Source organism: Eutrigla gurnardus (assembly GCF_963514095.1).
Source record: "Eutrigla gurnardus genome assembly, chromosome: 18".
Lineage (NCBI taxonomy): Eukaryota > Metazoa > Chordata > Actinopteri > Perciformes > Triglidae > Eutrigla > Eutrigla gurnardus.
In genome coordinates this window covers 2089925-2102017 of record NC_139929.1, presented here as the reverse complement: position 1 = coordinate 2102017, position 12093 = coordinate 2089925, and the positions used below count along the sequence as shown (strand labels likewise).

General features: G+C 43.6%; 1 protein-coding gene across 2 annotated transcripts in view; it reads right to left on the bottom strand.

The window, feature by feature from the left end:
- Positions 1 to 12093, bottom strand: part of sema5a (sema domain, seven thrombospondin repeats (type 1 and type 1-like), transmembrane domain (TM) and short cytoplasmic domain, (semaphorin) 5A) — a 104113-nt gene that overhangs the window by 41677 nt on the left and 50343 nt on the right. For both annotated transcript variants that reach the window (XM_084033850.1, XM_084033849.1), the window contains exons 7-9: positions 9127 to 9340; positions 7224 to 7509; positions 5296 to 5431 (exon numbers count right to left, since the gene is read on the bottom strand). In XM_084033850.1, coding sequence (XP_083889976.1) covers positions 5296 to 5431; positions 7224 to 7509; positions 9127 to 9340 — 636 coding nt within the window. The remainder of the gene's footprint in view (positions 1 to 5295; positions 5432 to 7223; positions 7510 to 9126; positions 9341 to 12093) is intronic.

Sequence of the window (12093 nt, the reverse complement as noted above, 5' to 3'; positions counted from 1 at the left end):
TTAATAACAGCTCCCAGCTCTTTGGGATGAAAAGCTACCGTTAATAAGCTTAATATGTTTTTTTGTCCAGAAGTACTGCCGGAGATGAGGAAAAAGAGAGGGATTGAATGATTAAACGAGAAAGGGGCTTTAAAGTCGATTGCAACCTGGTTGTGATGGCTCGCCGTGCTCTCAAGCTTAAGGCTTTGTCGTCAATACGGAAGACGACTGAATGGATGTGTGACTGAGCGAGTAGTTAGCTCTTTTATTGCAGTTTTTTCCTCATATGCATATATATTGCTGTCGAGTTTTGTTAGTACCAACAGTAACGGCTCTGATTGCTCTTTTTTTAAACCCCCAACTAATCTTAAAAAAAAAAAGGTTTTCATCTTCGGAGCTTCATTATTGCTGTTCATAATATTACATAAAAAAATTGCAATAACATTCAAACAAAAAAATCTAAAATGTTCGGACCTGCCTGGCAAACAGTCCAGCTACAGAACAGACACGTCTCATATAAATAAGTAGATTTCATCGCCGCAGATTAATTTGGTTTTTATCGGGCTATTGTTCCCAGAAGAGGTTTTTTCCTCCTGGAGCGGAGTCACAATGTGAAATATCTAATATGTAAGACTTTCTTCCCTGACTTCATTTATTAAAAGGAGTTCAATAAAGTGAACTGTCTCCACACGGGAGTTAAAGGAGAGAATTATTACGGAGACCAGAGAGTAGTTTATATTCTTGTGCTACTGAACGTGTTTTAACAACAGTATCAGCTCAGTATTTCTTTGGCATTTATAATCAAATGCTTTTCACACTGAAAGAGGTCAACTGGTAGTAGACACTGCACTCAGGCTGCAGTATCACGACCCTTTGTAGCACTAATAGCATACTCAAAACTACAGAATGTGTTTTTGAAGCATGTTGTTTTTCGAGTGGGGAATGTTTTTGTTCTTTCTTCCAACAAGCAGAATAGGACTAAGTGAGGCACAAAGCCCAGTCCAGTTGAGGCAGAGCTGGATCAGGGAAGCTAACCATGCATGTCCTTTCTCAGTCAAAGAGGATCTGGGGTCAGGAGGATTGTGGATTCCTCCACAAAGAATAGCTCTTCTCCAAGACGCGGAGCAGAGAATACAAAAATAAGCCAGGCGCTTGACAATTACGCTAACCCAAATGACTGGTGTACCGTTTTTTTTTGTGTGCGTTTTGAGCACAGCATCGCAGATGCACCACAGTTTTCTCCTCCATCCAGAAAAAAACCCTCGTGCACAGGCTCGCCATACGGAAAGCGGAGGCCGGACCTTGGGTGGCGATTAGTTCCCACTGACTAGCTACAGGAGCAAAGCACGGACACTTTATACGGCTCAATCGCTGGCCTTCCCCGGGCTGACGGATGAGAATCATGGTGGGCTTTCCCCCGGATGGGCAACGGATCAGCGCCCTCGCCACGTCAGGAGATGGGAAATTGAAGCCCTGAAGGACGAGGCAATGCAACACTGTGTGTGTGTGTGGAGAAGACTTTATAATAACATATGTCTCAGGTTTCCTTTTCGTGGTTTGTGTCCTCGCATGTATGTGGATCGCTTATCTGCATGATTGTATTCCTGCCATCGGGACAAAGTTAAGCGCTGGCCGTTTGTGTGATGTCCGTGAACGCGCATGGAGAGACGGATGCAGTGATTTTCCCTCCGTTCAGTCAAGGTGAGGAACAGAGCCGTCCTTTGGCTGAGGGCCCATCCGACCAATCAGCTGTCGCGCTCCTCATCAGCGCACTGTGCGCTCTGCCAGGATGATAAGCGCCTCGGAGAAAAATGGTTGCATTACGGGGGCTTTTTGTTGAAAATTCGGCCCGGGTCATTTCAGCGTCCTGATTGCAATATTTGATGAGTTTTTGGCTCCAAATGATCGTTTACAGAAAAGTGACACCTGTTGTTTGCTGCACTCAAAGTATGGAAGACAACAAAGCCTTCTTATAGCATTAGGCTCAAACTCTATGCAGATGACCAGCCGGTGTTGATGGCAAAGAAGTAGTTAATTCAAACAAAAACCTTTGCCTGAAAAACAATCCAGCAGCAGAACAGACACTCATATAAATAGGTAGATTTAATCGCTGCAGATTCATTTTGTTTTATTGGGCTATTGTTGACGGACTTTTGAGATTTGAGATTTTTCCTCCTGAAACGGAGTCACAATGTGAAATATCTATTATGTAAGACTTTCTTCCCTGACACGTATGATTGTATACTGAAAAGTGACACCTGTTGTTTGCTGCATTAAAAGAATCGAAGACCTTCTTACAGCACATTGGCTCAATCTCTATGCAGATGACCAACCGATTTACACTAAAAGCTGACTTTACAGCCGCAAATCTTCTTGCATCCATCATTTGACGTGCAGGCGGTGAAGTTGGATGCAAGGAAGAACTACAGGCCATTAATCAGCATGGATTCAGATCTGCGAACTGCGGATGGCATCCGGAAACATCGAGTGCGGAGGATGTTATGGATGAGGATGACTTGAATATCCAGCCGTATTATATTCGAGTCAGAGAAGCATACGGCCGAAGACATGCGGGCGGAAGGAGGCCCGAGGCTGCAGCGGGGATTATATAGCCAGCAGAGACTTTCTGAACCTGAGCTGCAGAGAGAGCACACACCGGCTGGTTTTTGAAAAGAGAAGCGAAGCTCATTTGGAGTAGAGCCAGTACTGTATAGAGTGTGCATGTGTCGAGCAAAAGTAAGTAACGTGGTTTGCGAGCGGATAAGGGAGATCGATGGCAGCAGAGGAGAGTTTAACTTTAACGGTGAAGATATCAGGTTGAAAGTATCAGCAGAGTTTGCAGCTCCTCGAAGGCAAGCAGAAAGTTTTCCTCCGTCTCGTTGAGTGACGTGACGAGTGGCGTTTAGAGGCGAAGCGCTCCAGAATGCATCGCTTCAATTGACCACATTGACCGCCGACACTGTATCGGACAATCCACATTTTTTTCCCCTCTACATACAAAGCCGAACAATGAAAGCGTTTGTACAGTAAGCAATTGCGGGCGTGACAGAAAACCTATACAACAACCGAGACGGTATTAGCTCCTAACGCCCCGGCGAACATGACTCATAGCCCGAATAAACCCCGGTGGGATCAATCCGTGTGGTTCAAATAAATGGGGGGGATTTTCTCTGCAGACAGATGGGGAATTAAGCTCTCAATCAATGACCGATGTGTGTGTGTGTGTGTTGAGTGATAACTTCATCGTGATAATTATCCCTATTTGGCAGCAGGCCGTTTTTGTGGGCATATTTTTTGCAAAACACATGTGGTCGGTTGGCTTTTAAAGGTATCTGTGCACACACAAAGGGCCTTGGGGAGAAAAAAACAGGGTATAGGCCATAAATCCTGCGCTCGTAAATCTAATCCTCCAACATTGACAAATGCTTGATGAAGATGTCACTGAAACCTAGATAAAGTGTGCATCGGTCCAGCGGTGAGGAGCGGCTATTGTGCCTGAGTTTAAGTAGAGGGATGCGGATTGAGGGGAAGGGCTGATCGCCGGGGGTTTATCCTTCAGGAGCAACAGAAGCTCACTGTAATATATCCACAGTATGCTGAGCGGGGGGAAAAATAGAAACAGATATGTTGTCAGCATCAGCCAGATAGAAGAAATTGGTTTTTCTTGATGTTAAATGAATTTTTCAGACATGTAGATATGACACTTTCATACAGATCCGTGGGTATGAGCTTCTCTGGGCAAACTGTCACAGCAAGCATTTTTTTTTCTGCACAAGCATGTCATTACAGATAATGTGGTGCGAGCGACTTCTCGACCGAGTGAGCATTTCGCGACGGCTGCCGACTTGACGGAAACATGATGGAGGGCTCCGGCGATGAAGGAGAAGAACGTGTGTGGAAGTGAAAGCGAGTGTCACGCGTTGACAAGCCGGCACTCACGAGGAAATTCAATACCTTGTGGATGAGCTGTGTGGATTAGCGCCGCCGCTATCTGCTAAAACCCGGCTACAACCGAAAGCCACTTTAAGCTAATAAAACATTCCTGTGGAATCAGCGCCACTGTAGGAAAAAAAGGAGCCGATAGAGGGGGGCAATATTTTTATATAACATATATTTATGTTTCTAATGAATCATCCCAACGTGTGACAACGCCTCGTTAAGGTCCTTAGGGTGATGATGTTGAAGCTTATTGATGGTTTTATTTATATGAGGGCAAATTGGTCATCTCGTTGGTGTTTATTGATCGGGGCGGTTGGGCTAAGATGCTAGCGGTAGCTTTCACTTGTTGTCATAGCAACGGTAAACATCCGGTTTGTTTATATCGACTATATATATTTATAAACTCGCAAATTTGCCAACATTTTTCTCAGAATATTGCCCCCTCTCACGGCTCCATTTTTTTTTTTTTTACAACAGTGGCCCTAATACGCCGTCATATAGCACCGCTCTGGTTTTTAGCACAGAAAATAAAACATAAAGTGCCATTTGTGCAAAAACAAGGCTGGATTATTAGCAGAAAGGGACGACAGTTCACAGAACGAAGCTAAGAAATACCTCGAAGGAACGAACGCGCCATTGTTAAAAAGAAATCACTGGATGTCATAACGAGCGGTCGTAATGTGTCTGTTCACGAGCAGATGAGGGATGATTCAAAGAGAGAGGAAATTAATGAGAGTGAAGAGCTACTCGTTACTCCGAAGCGGGCTCATCGGGGTGAACACACACACACACACACACACACACACACACACACACACACACACACACACACACACACACACACATACAGCGTGCATAAATTTCCCAAGGCTTCACACATATCGTCAGCTTGTTTAGCAGCGTGTTGGGTCTAAATCACCTCAAGCATGAGAAGTGATCATTAAGGATTAGCTCTGAACTTTAACTCACGCTTCGTAACGCCGCCTTGCCGAACACGCCGGTGGGCACCGTGATGATGATGCCATCGCAGGGCGTCCAAACTGAAATACGTCTCAGTACAGACACTCATGGTCCCCAGAGGATGAATAGTACTGACTTTTTCCTCTCAGCTTCGAAAGTAGATTACCATTATTTTGCCTTTTTTTTTACTGAAATACAAAAATATGAACTATGGAATGGATTTCCGTGACATTTCATGCCCCGCCCCCCACCCTCAGGATAAGTTGGAATAAATCCCATCAGCCTCAGCTTTGCTTTGTGGTTCGCGATAATAAGCAAATGTTAGCATTGTAAAAATTGCCTTTGCCTTGGTTTGATGTTTTCTGGTGCCTCTGTTCAAATAAAAATCAACCAGACAGGCCCTCTTCGTCTTGTTACCTGAAAGTCGGGGTTGGGGTTCGGGTAAGGCAGCCACGCCGACCGTGAGTTCTCCTGGTACTTGAATGGCCCGTTGAAAACCTGCGATATGGCGCTGAGATTGAAGGCACACACCGCCGACGCAGCGATGCTGTTTCTGAATGTCAGGAAACAAGAACAAAATGGATGAGACACCCAAGAAAAGAGGAAATAAGATGATGGTACAGTATTTGTGTTGCTCTCCAACCCGTCAACAATACAAATCAAACGGCGGACAGACGGACAGCAGACACCGGCACGAGCGATATCGTCATTATTGGGATTATAAATCCGAAGCCAACGGGACGCAATTAAGCTGTTCGGCCCTCTCTGATTAACTGCAGCAGGATCTCTGCGCCTTGAAATACAGCTTTGACTTTTTAAGCTGTCAGTTTCAACAAGTAACCGGGGTCCCCTGCCCTCCGAAAGAGAGCCAGAGTAAAGAATGAGAGTATTAACTCTCCAAGTTAAACTGAGGGACTCGTGCAACGTGAATTATAATCCTGCGTGGCTGTTCATTAAACTCTGTGCCTGCAGGGGGGGGATGTTTCCAATACCCTTCAAAAAGACTTCTTCTTCAGCAAGTGTGAAGGCATTGACCATAAAGAATAGATTACTCAGCTTTTACAGTAATAATGCCATGTGTGTGTGTGATTGTGTGTGTGTGTGTGTGTGTGTGTGATTGTGTGTGTGTGTGTGTGTGTGTGTGTGTGTGTGTGAGAGCGAGAGAAAAAAAAAGATGGAGAGACAAAAAGAGGGAAAGCTGTTTGTGAAAATAGATAATAATAGTTTTCATCCATGGATGCGTCCCCCCCCCCCCCATGTGCACGATACGGCGTTCGCTTTAATAAGTGATGATAAGCTTCTTTGGTGGGATTTAAATGCCAGACGGCGCTGGAATGAGCGATCCCGTTTGTCGCTAGTTTACAGGAGGAGATTTTCCACCAGGGAAAAAAAAAATTCAATTTAAGATGCACTTGGCGACGTAAACTTTTTACCGTCGTATCCCTCAGTTTTATTCGCTCGGTGTTTCGTGTCGCGAAAAGGTCGCATACCACGAGTTGATGGAGTCGCAAAAGCGTGTTTATTTGTTTAAACGGCTGACAACGAAAAACAGCGTGAATTATACATGAAGCTATTCCGCGGAGTGAAAGAAGAAAACAAATCTGATGATGTGAGTTTGGCGTTTTCATCTGATATCGACGTGCGCCGCGCGACCGGATCTCCCTTTGGTTCATCGTTCATCCTTCACAATGCAAATGACTGTCGGAGGAACTGAGGTGACGGTGGGAAACAACGCAAAGACTTCAACTTTTAAAAGTTTGTCTCTGACGCGACGTGATTGATTTAATCTGGTTGCATGCAAATTGCAAAAACAATACAGAATATAACGAGGGCTCGGGGAATTGGGACAATTAGTGGAAATCACTCAAGTTTGAATGGAAAAGCTAATTTGGTAAATGCTAATTTTAGAGGGTTCTTGAAAACTAAAAAAAAAAAAAAAAAAAAAGAAATCAGCTGGAGCTCATGGAGCTAGTGTTAGCTTAATTGGGATTAATTTAATTTCCGAGTTTATGACATCACAAATTTACAAGAAAAAAAAGTGTACACCATGAGACTTCTCATTTATTTTTTAAATGTATTTTAATGGAGGCAGATTTTTTATAAATTTGCAACTTTATAAACTCATGAATTGCGACTTTTTTCTGCCCTAATACGCTGTCTACAAATAACAACAGAAGTTATCACAAGACATCGAGTGTAAATAAGCCGTCAAGCCGTCTCTTTATGAAAAAGAATTATGAATCATTTTCGTCACCGCTTTTTGCGTAAACTTAACGCGTAGGAAGGTGTAGCCACGGTAACGGGGGTAGGTGTTTAGCTACATTTAGCTACATTGAGCTACTCACACGTTGGTGGTGAAGATGCCGTAGAGCAGCTCCAGCTCTGGCAGGTAGAAGGTGCCCTGCAGCTCGTTGTAGTTGAAGGGAATCTCCCCGGGTCGGGAGCAGTTGAGCCGGGCCTTCATGAAGGTCGTCCACGTGTCCTCCAGCAGGAAGCGGCCGCCGATGTCGTTCTTGCAGACGCGTCCGGCACGGGAAAACACCGTCCGGCCGCAGTCGTGCTCCACGGCGTTCTCCCGGAAGAAGAAGTAGGTGAAGTTCCCGATGTCGTAGGAGGAGACGAAGTTGGGTTCTGTCGACGGGAGAAAATGAAGAAAATGAAGATAAGATAAAGTGCAGCGGAGAGGAAGGAGAAATCCTGAAAGAACAATATTTAAGGCTCGTTGGAGGAAGAGCGAGTGGGAGAGCGAGCGGCGGTGCGCGATGACTGATTGACTCGCAGGCGGCGTGAAGCCCACACAACAGCAGGTGATCGGGATTAATAACTACGGTGGCAAACGTTATTAATGGCGTAGCGCTGTAATAAGAAAACTCATTTTTCACTCTCCCGAATCTAAAGGTTAGGATGAGAAATGACCAAAACAGGTGTCGCATAATAGCGCTCCCGCCCGATCTAAAAAAACTATGCGACCTCCGCGACACCGTCACAGCTACGTTCGTCTTTATGTATGACATTATTGGAACTAAAGCGCTACACTTTATTCTCGCTGACAGTGATTTAATTCACCTTTAAATGAAAGTGTCTCCCTCTCTCTGCACCTTCGGAGGGCAGAGCAAGGAGGAGAAAAAAAAATCAATTCACCATAAAATTAGTTATTAAACCTTTTTTCTCCCCCCCAAGAAGGTTACCGCAAAGCGATGTATGTGGTGGCTTTTCATTTATTTTTTTCAATTTAGCTTAAATGTGAATCAGATAAAAGTCACTTGCTGACAAGATACCGATTGACCCGCTCGTCTGTAGGCCGACACCTTAAGCCGTCTGAAGTTCTCAAATCTGCACGTGTTTCATGGGTAAAAAAAAACAAAACATCGATTTCACTATGTCACGCTCCTCAAAGGAAAAGGTGAAATAAACATAAAGATTTTCTAGTTTGCTAAGAAACTTTTAAAGATGATTATTTTCACTGATAAAATACAACAGAACAATGAGAGGATCTTCATTTTTAAAGCAGTAAAGAGTTTATCAGAGCATTAGCTAGCTAGCCTTAGCAACAAACAAAACAAACTTCACCTCTTAAAAAGATGAATTGGCTCGTTGGATACGTTGTTGTTGTTTACTGTGATAACGGTCTTGGTTGGCCTAGCATTTTCACTAGCATAAGCCAACACTCAGCCGCCTGAAACTCCACACATCCATATTTAGTCACCACAACACTGTGTGACATTTATTAGTATGTAACACACCTTAGTATGAAACCAGTATTCGTGAATTGCAGACTATTAACGGGGAAATATGACAGAATGAATATCGATGTGCTAACGCAGGCAGCCATGCTAACACAGGCAGTGGTGCTAACGCAGGCAGCCGTGCTAACACTGCGGTGCTAACTCAGCGGTGCTAACGCAGTCGTGCTAATGCAGCCGTGCTAACGCAGCCGTGCTAACGCAGTGATGCTAACACCACAATAACAAAGACAGGAAGGAAATCACATGACCGACTAATAGCCTGCAGGTTGTAGAGACGGTTCAAGTCGAGAGAGATGTTTTTTATTTTGTGGGGTGTTTGAGGTTTCATCTAGTCTTTTTTTCTTTTTCTTAAGCATTCGCTGCAATACTTTCACTCACACGGTGATTTGAGGAGGTATAAACAATCTTTTTCATCCTAGAGAGACAGATTTGAGATAATCATCCGTCATGCTTCGTTGTTTCTTTCTATTTAAAATGTCTATTTCAAGGGATTCCTCCTCACCGTTGAGCCACTTGGAGTTGTACTGGGCGGTGCGTAGCGGCGGGAGGCCGCCCAGGCTGCGATAGATGGCGGGGTCTCGCCCGGAGAAGTCCATGGCCGTGGCGGCGTAGAGCTCGCCGCTGGAGGTGATGAGGGCGGTGGAGTTGTGCAGCGGGTTGTAGGGACACCGGGCCATCCCGCTGATCTGATCGTGGATCTCCGTCAGATTGGTCAGCTGCAAAGGAAAAAGGAAGAAGAAGAACATGAGGCAGGTGTCGAAAGGTCCGATTGTGAAAAAAATCATTTTTGATTGTTTGTAGATGGAGAATCCCTCGAGTTGAGAAACTAAAACAATGAGATGCATTTCAATGTGTTAAAAAAAGCATAAAAATATAGGACAAAGCATCAAATAGCAGCATTAAAATGCAAACCAGAGCTTTTTTGTTTGTTACTGCCAAAATGCAAATAGTGCAGACAGACTTAAAAATAAATACTCAGTATAATTATGTTTTGTTTACTACTGAGAAACACACAAATATGAGCAAAACCATGAGTACAATCAGAGAACGCATTTAGCATCATTAGCAGCATGAAGCACACGAACAGAGCAGCTGCAACCACAGTAAGAATCCGTCTGCCAAGGAAGCAATGAAATCCCTGAAACAGGCTTCTGAGAAAGTTGCTGGAGTATCTACAGGGACGAGCAGCTGTTTGTCTGGTTAAAACCTTATTAAACCATCACATCGAGTTTAAAAGAAGTAGATGTGAGCTGCATTCTGCCTTTGGATATGAGGCCAAATCCAACTGTCCTTTTTTTAAAAATACTTCCCTGCATGACCCCGGCTTAGCCCCGACACACTGCGCTGGTTTCCCTGGTTTAAAAAAAGAAAATAAATAAAACAGGCCATAGCTCAGTGACTCAGCCTTGAGTTTCCCCCTCCAAACAGGAGTAATACATTTTTTAAATCCAAAGATGTAATTATATTGTGCAAAAAAAGTAAACACAGTGTTGGAGGATTAGCTCACACTTCCATCCAAGTTCATCTAACTTTCCGGCGGCAAAAAAAAGATTGCACTTATAATCTCAGGCTTTAAAAATCCTGTAATAATTAAAGTTATTTTATTTGCAATTACTTTTCCATCAATCAGGACTTTTTTCTTTTCCTGGAGGACATCCAGTGACTGATTCACAGCTTTTTCGACCGATTCATCCACGGACAAGACAGCGATTCAGCCCACGTTTTTTTTTTGGGGGGGGGGAGCAAACCGGTCACTTCTTTAGCCAATTTCCTGGAGCCGGTTCGATGCGGATCAAGGGTTTCCGTTAACTCCCGCCACCTCTCCGCCCCGCTCCACAACAAAAAAACAGAGCAGCGCTGTCTGAGCTCCGGGATGATGAAAGGCCGGTATTGACCGCATCGCTTCGTGGGTTGGAATCGCTGCTTTTTTAGGTCGATCGGGTAATTTAGGGAAAAAAAAGACAATAAATAAATAGACTGCAGCAGTTTCCGTCGCATATTTAAGGAAGTGGAGTGAAAGTCGTCTCTATGGTGAAAGCCTGCAGCTGCACGAGGAGAACACTGAAGGGACTCTGATATAGAGACTTTTCAGACGAAGGCGCTATGTGAGACGATATTGTGGAGAGAATCTTAAACGAACCACCATAACAGGAAATCTAGCCACAAGCTTTTTTTTCCTCTCCTGCCACAACAGGATTTTCATTGATTCCACCGTGCAGCTATCTGTCATGAGAGCGTGAACAGAATTAGAGATTAATGTCTTAGTTCCGAGCAGAAGGTGATTCGATGATGGGGGGGAGGCAGGTGGGGGGAGGAGGCAGGTTGGGGGGAGGAGGGACGCGTGGGAGTCAAACACTTAATTTTATGGCGTTGTTGTGACTTTTTATGCTCCAATTTATGATGGATATTATTTTTATCCATGTAAAAAATACACAAAAATCTGGCAGCAGGTGACTATTAAAATAATAATAATAATAAAATGTGTATTTTCCTGTATATCAACTCATCTCAATTTATAAAATAATTTTATTCATTTAGTTGACCGCATATTTTGAATATTACAGGAATAGAAATAAAAGTCAAAATTTAATGAGAATTAACTATGATTATATTTTTACTTATTCTCTAACTAACTTTCTGTATTACTGCAACTTTTTTAAAATCAGAATTATTACCAGGCTAGCTGGCTATTATTTTATGCTAAGCTAAGTTAGCACATGCTGTCTGTAGCTTAATTACCAAAATACAGACATGAGTGGTATCTTTTTTCTTGTCTGACGCTCAGCAAGAAAGTTTTCCCAAAAAAATATCAAACTATTATGAGTTTGTTGCAATGAAACGGCAAAAAATAGCCGTACCCACAAATCCTCAGTTTGACTGATATAATCTACTTCAATCTAAGAAGCTAAAAATGATCGAAATGTGCTATTTTTTGTTAGTTTTTTAACTTTTTGACATCATCCAGGCTGTCATCCTGCATCATCATCATCATCATCGCACGGCTGCAACATCGCCACGAGTCAGCGAAACGGATGTTTAATCCATAACCTCCGAGCTCTTATTAAACTCATAGAATATTCTGCTCTCGTTCATCCATCACGGCCGGGAGTAAATCTGTCCACGGTTTCCCACCGCCACTTCACCGCTGCCCCGAACCAGTGTTTCACATTAACGGACGTTCGTTGGGTAAATATGACAGCCCAGCCTCGTGAAATACCGCTGTAATAATGTCATGACATTTCAACCATATGTATTTTCATAGCGGTAAACAGTCATTACGAGCCGGTGACCTTTGGGCCGCGGTTTGCTTTTTGGACCAAAACAAATGTCATGGTAATGGTAAGCTCCCGAGGCGACAACAGGAGACGCACGGATATCTGATGTGTTCTTAGAAACAATCTGACATTTTAAATGCAGTGGGCACTTGTCATTAACAATAATAGATGAAGAAAAACACTTCAATTACTCC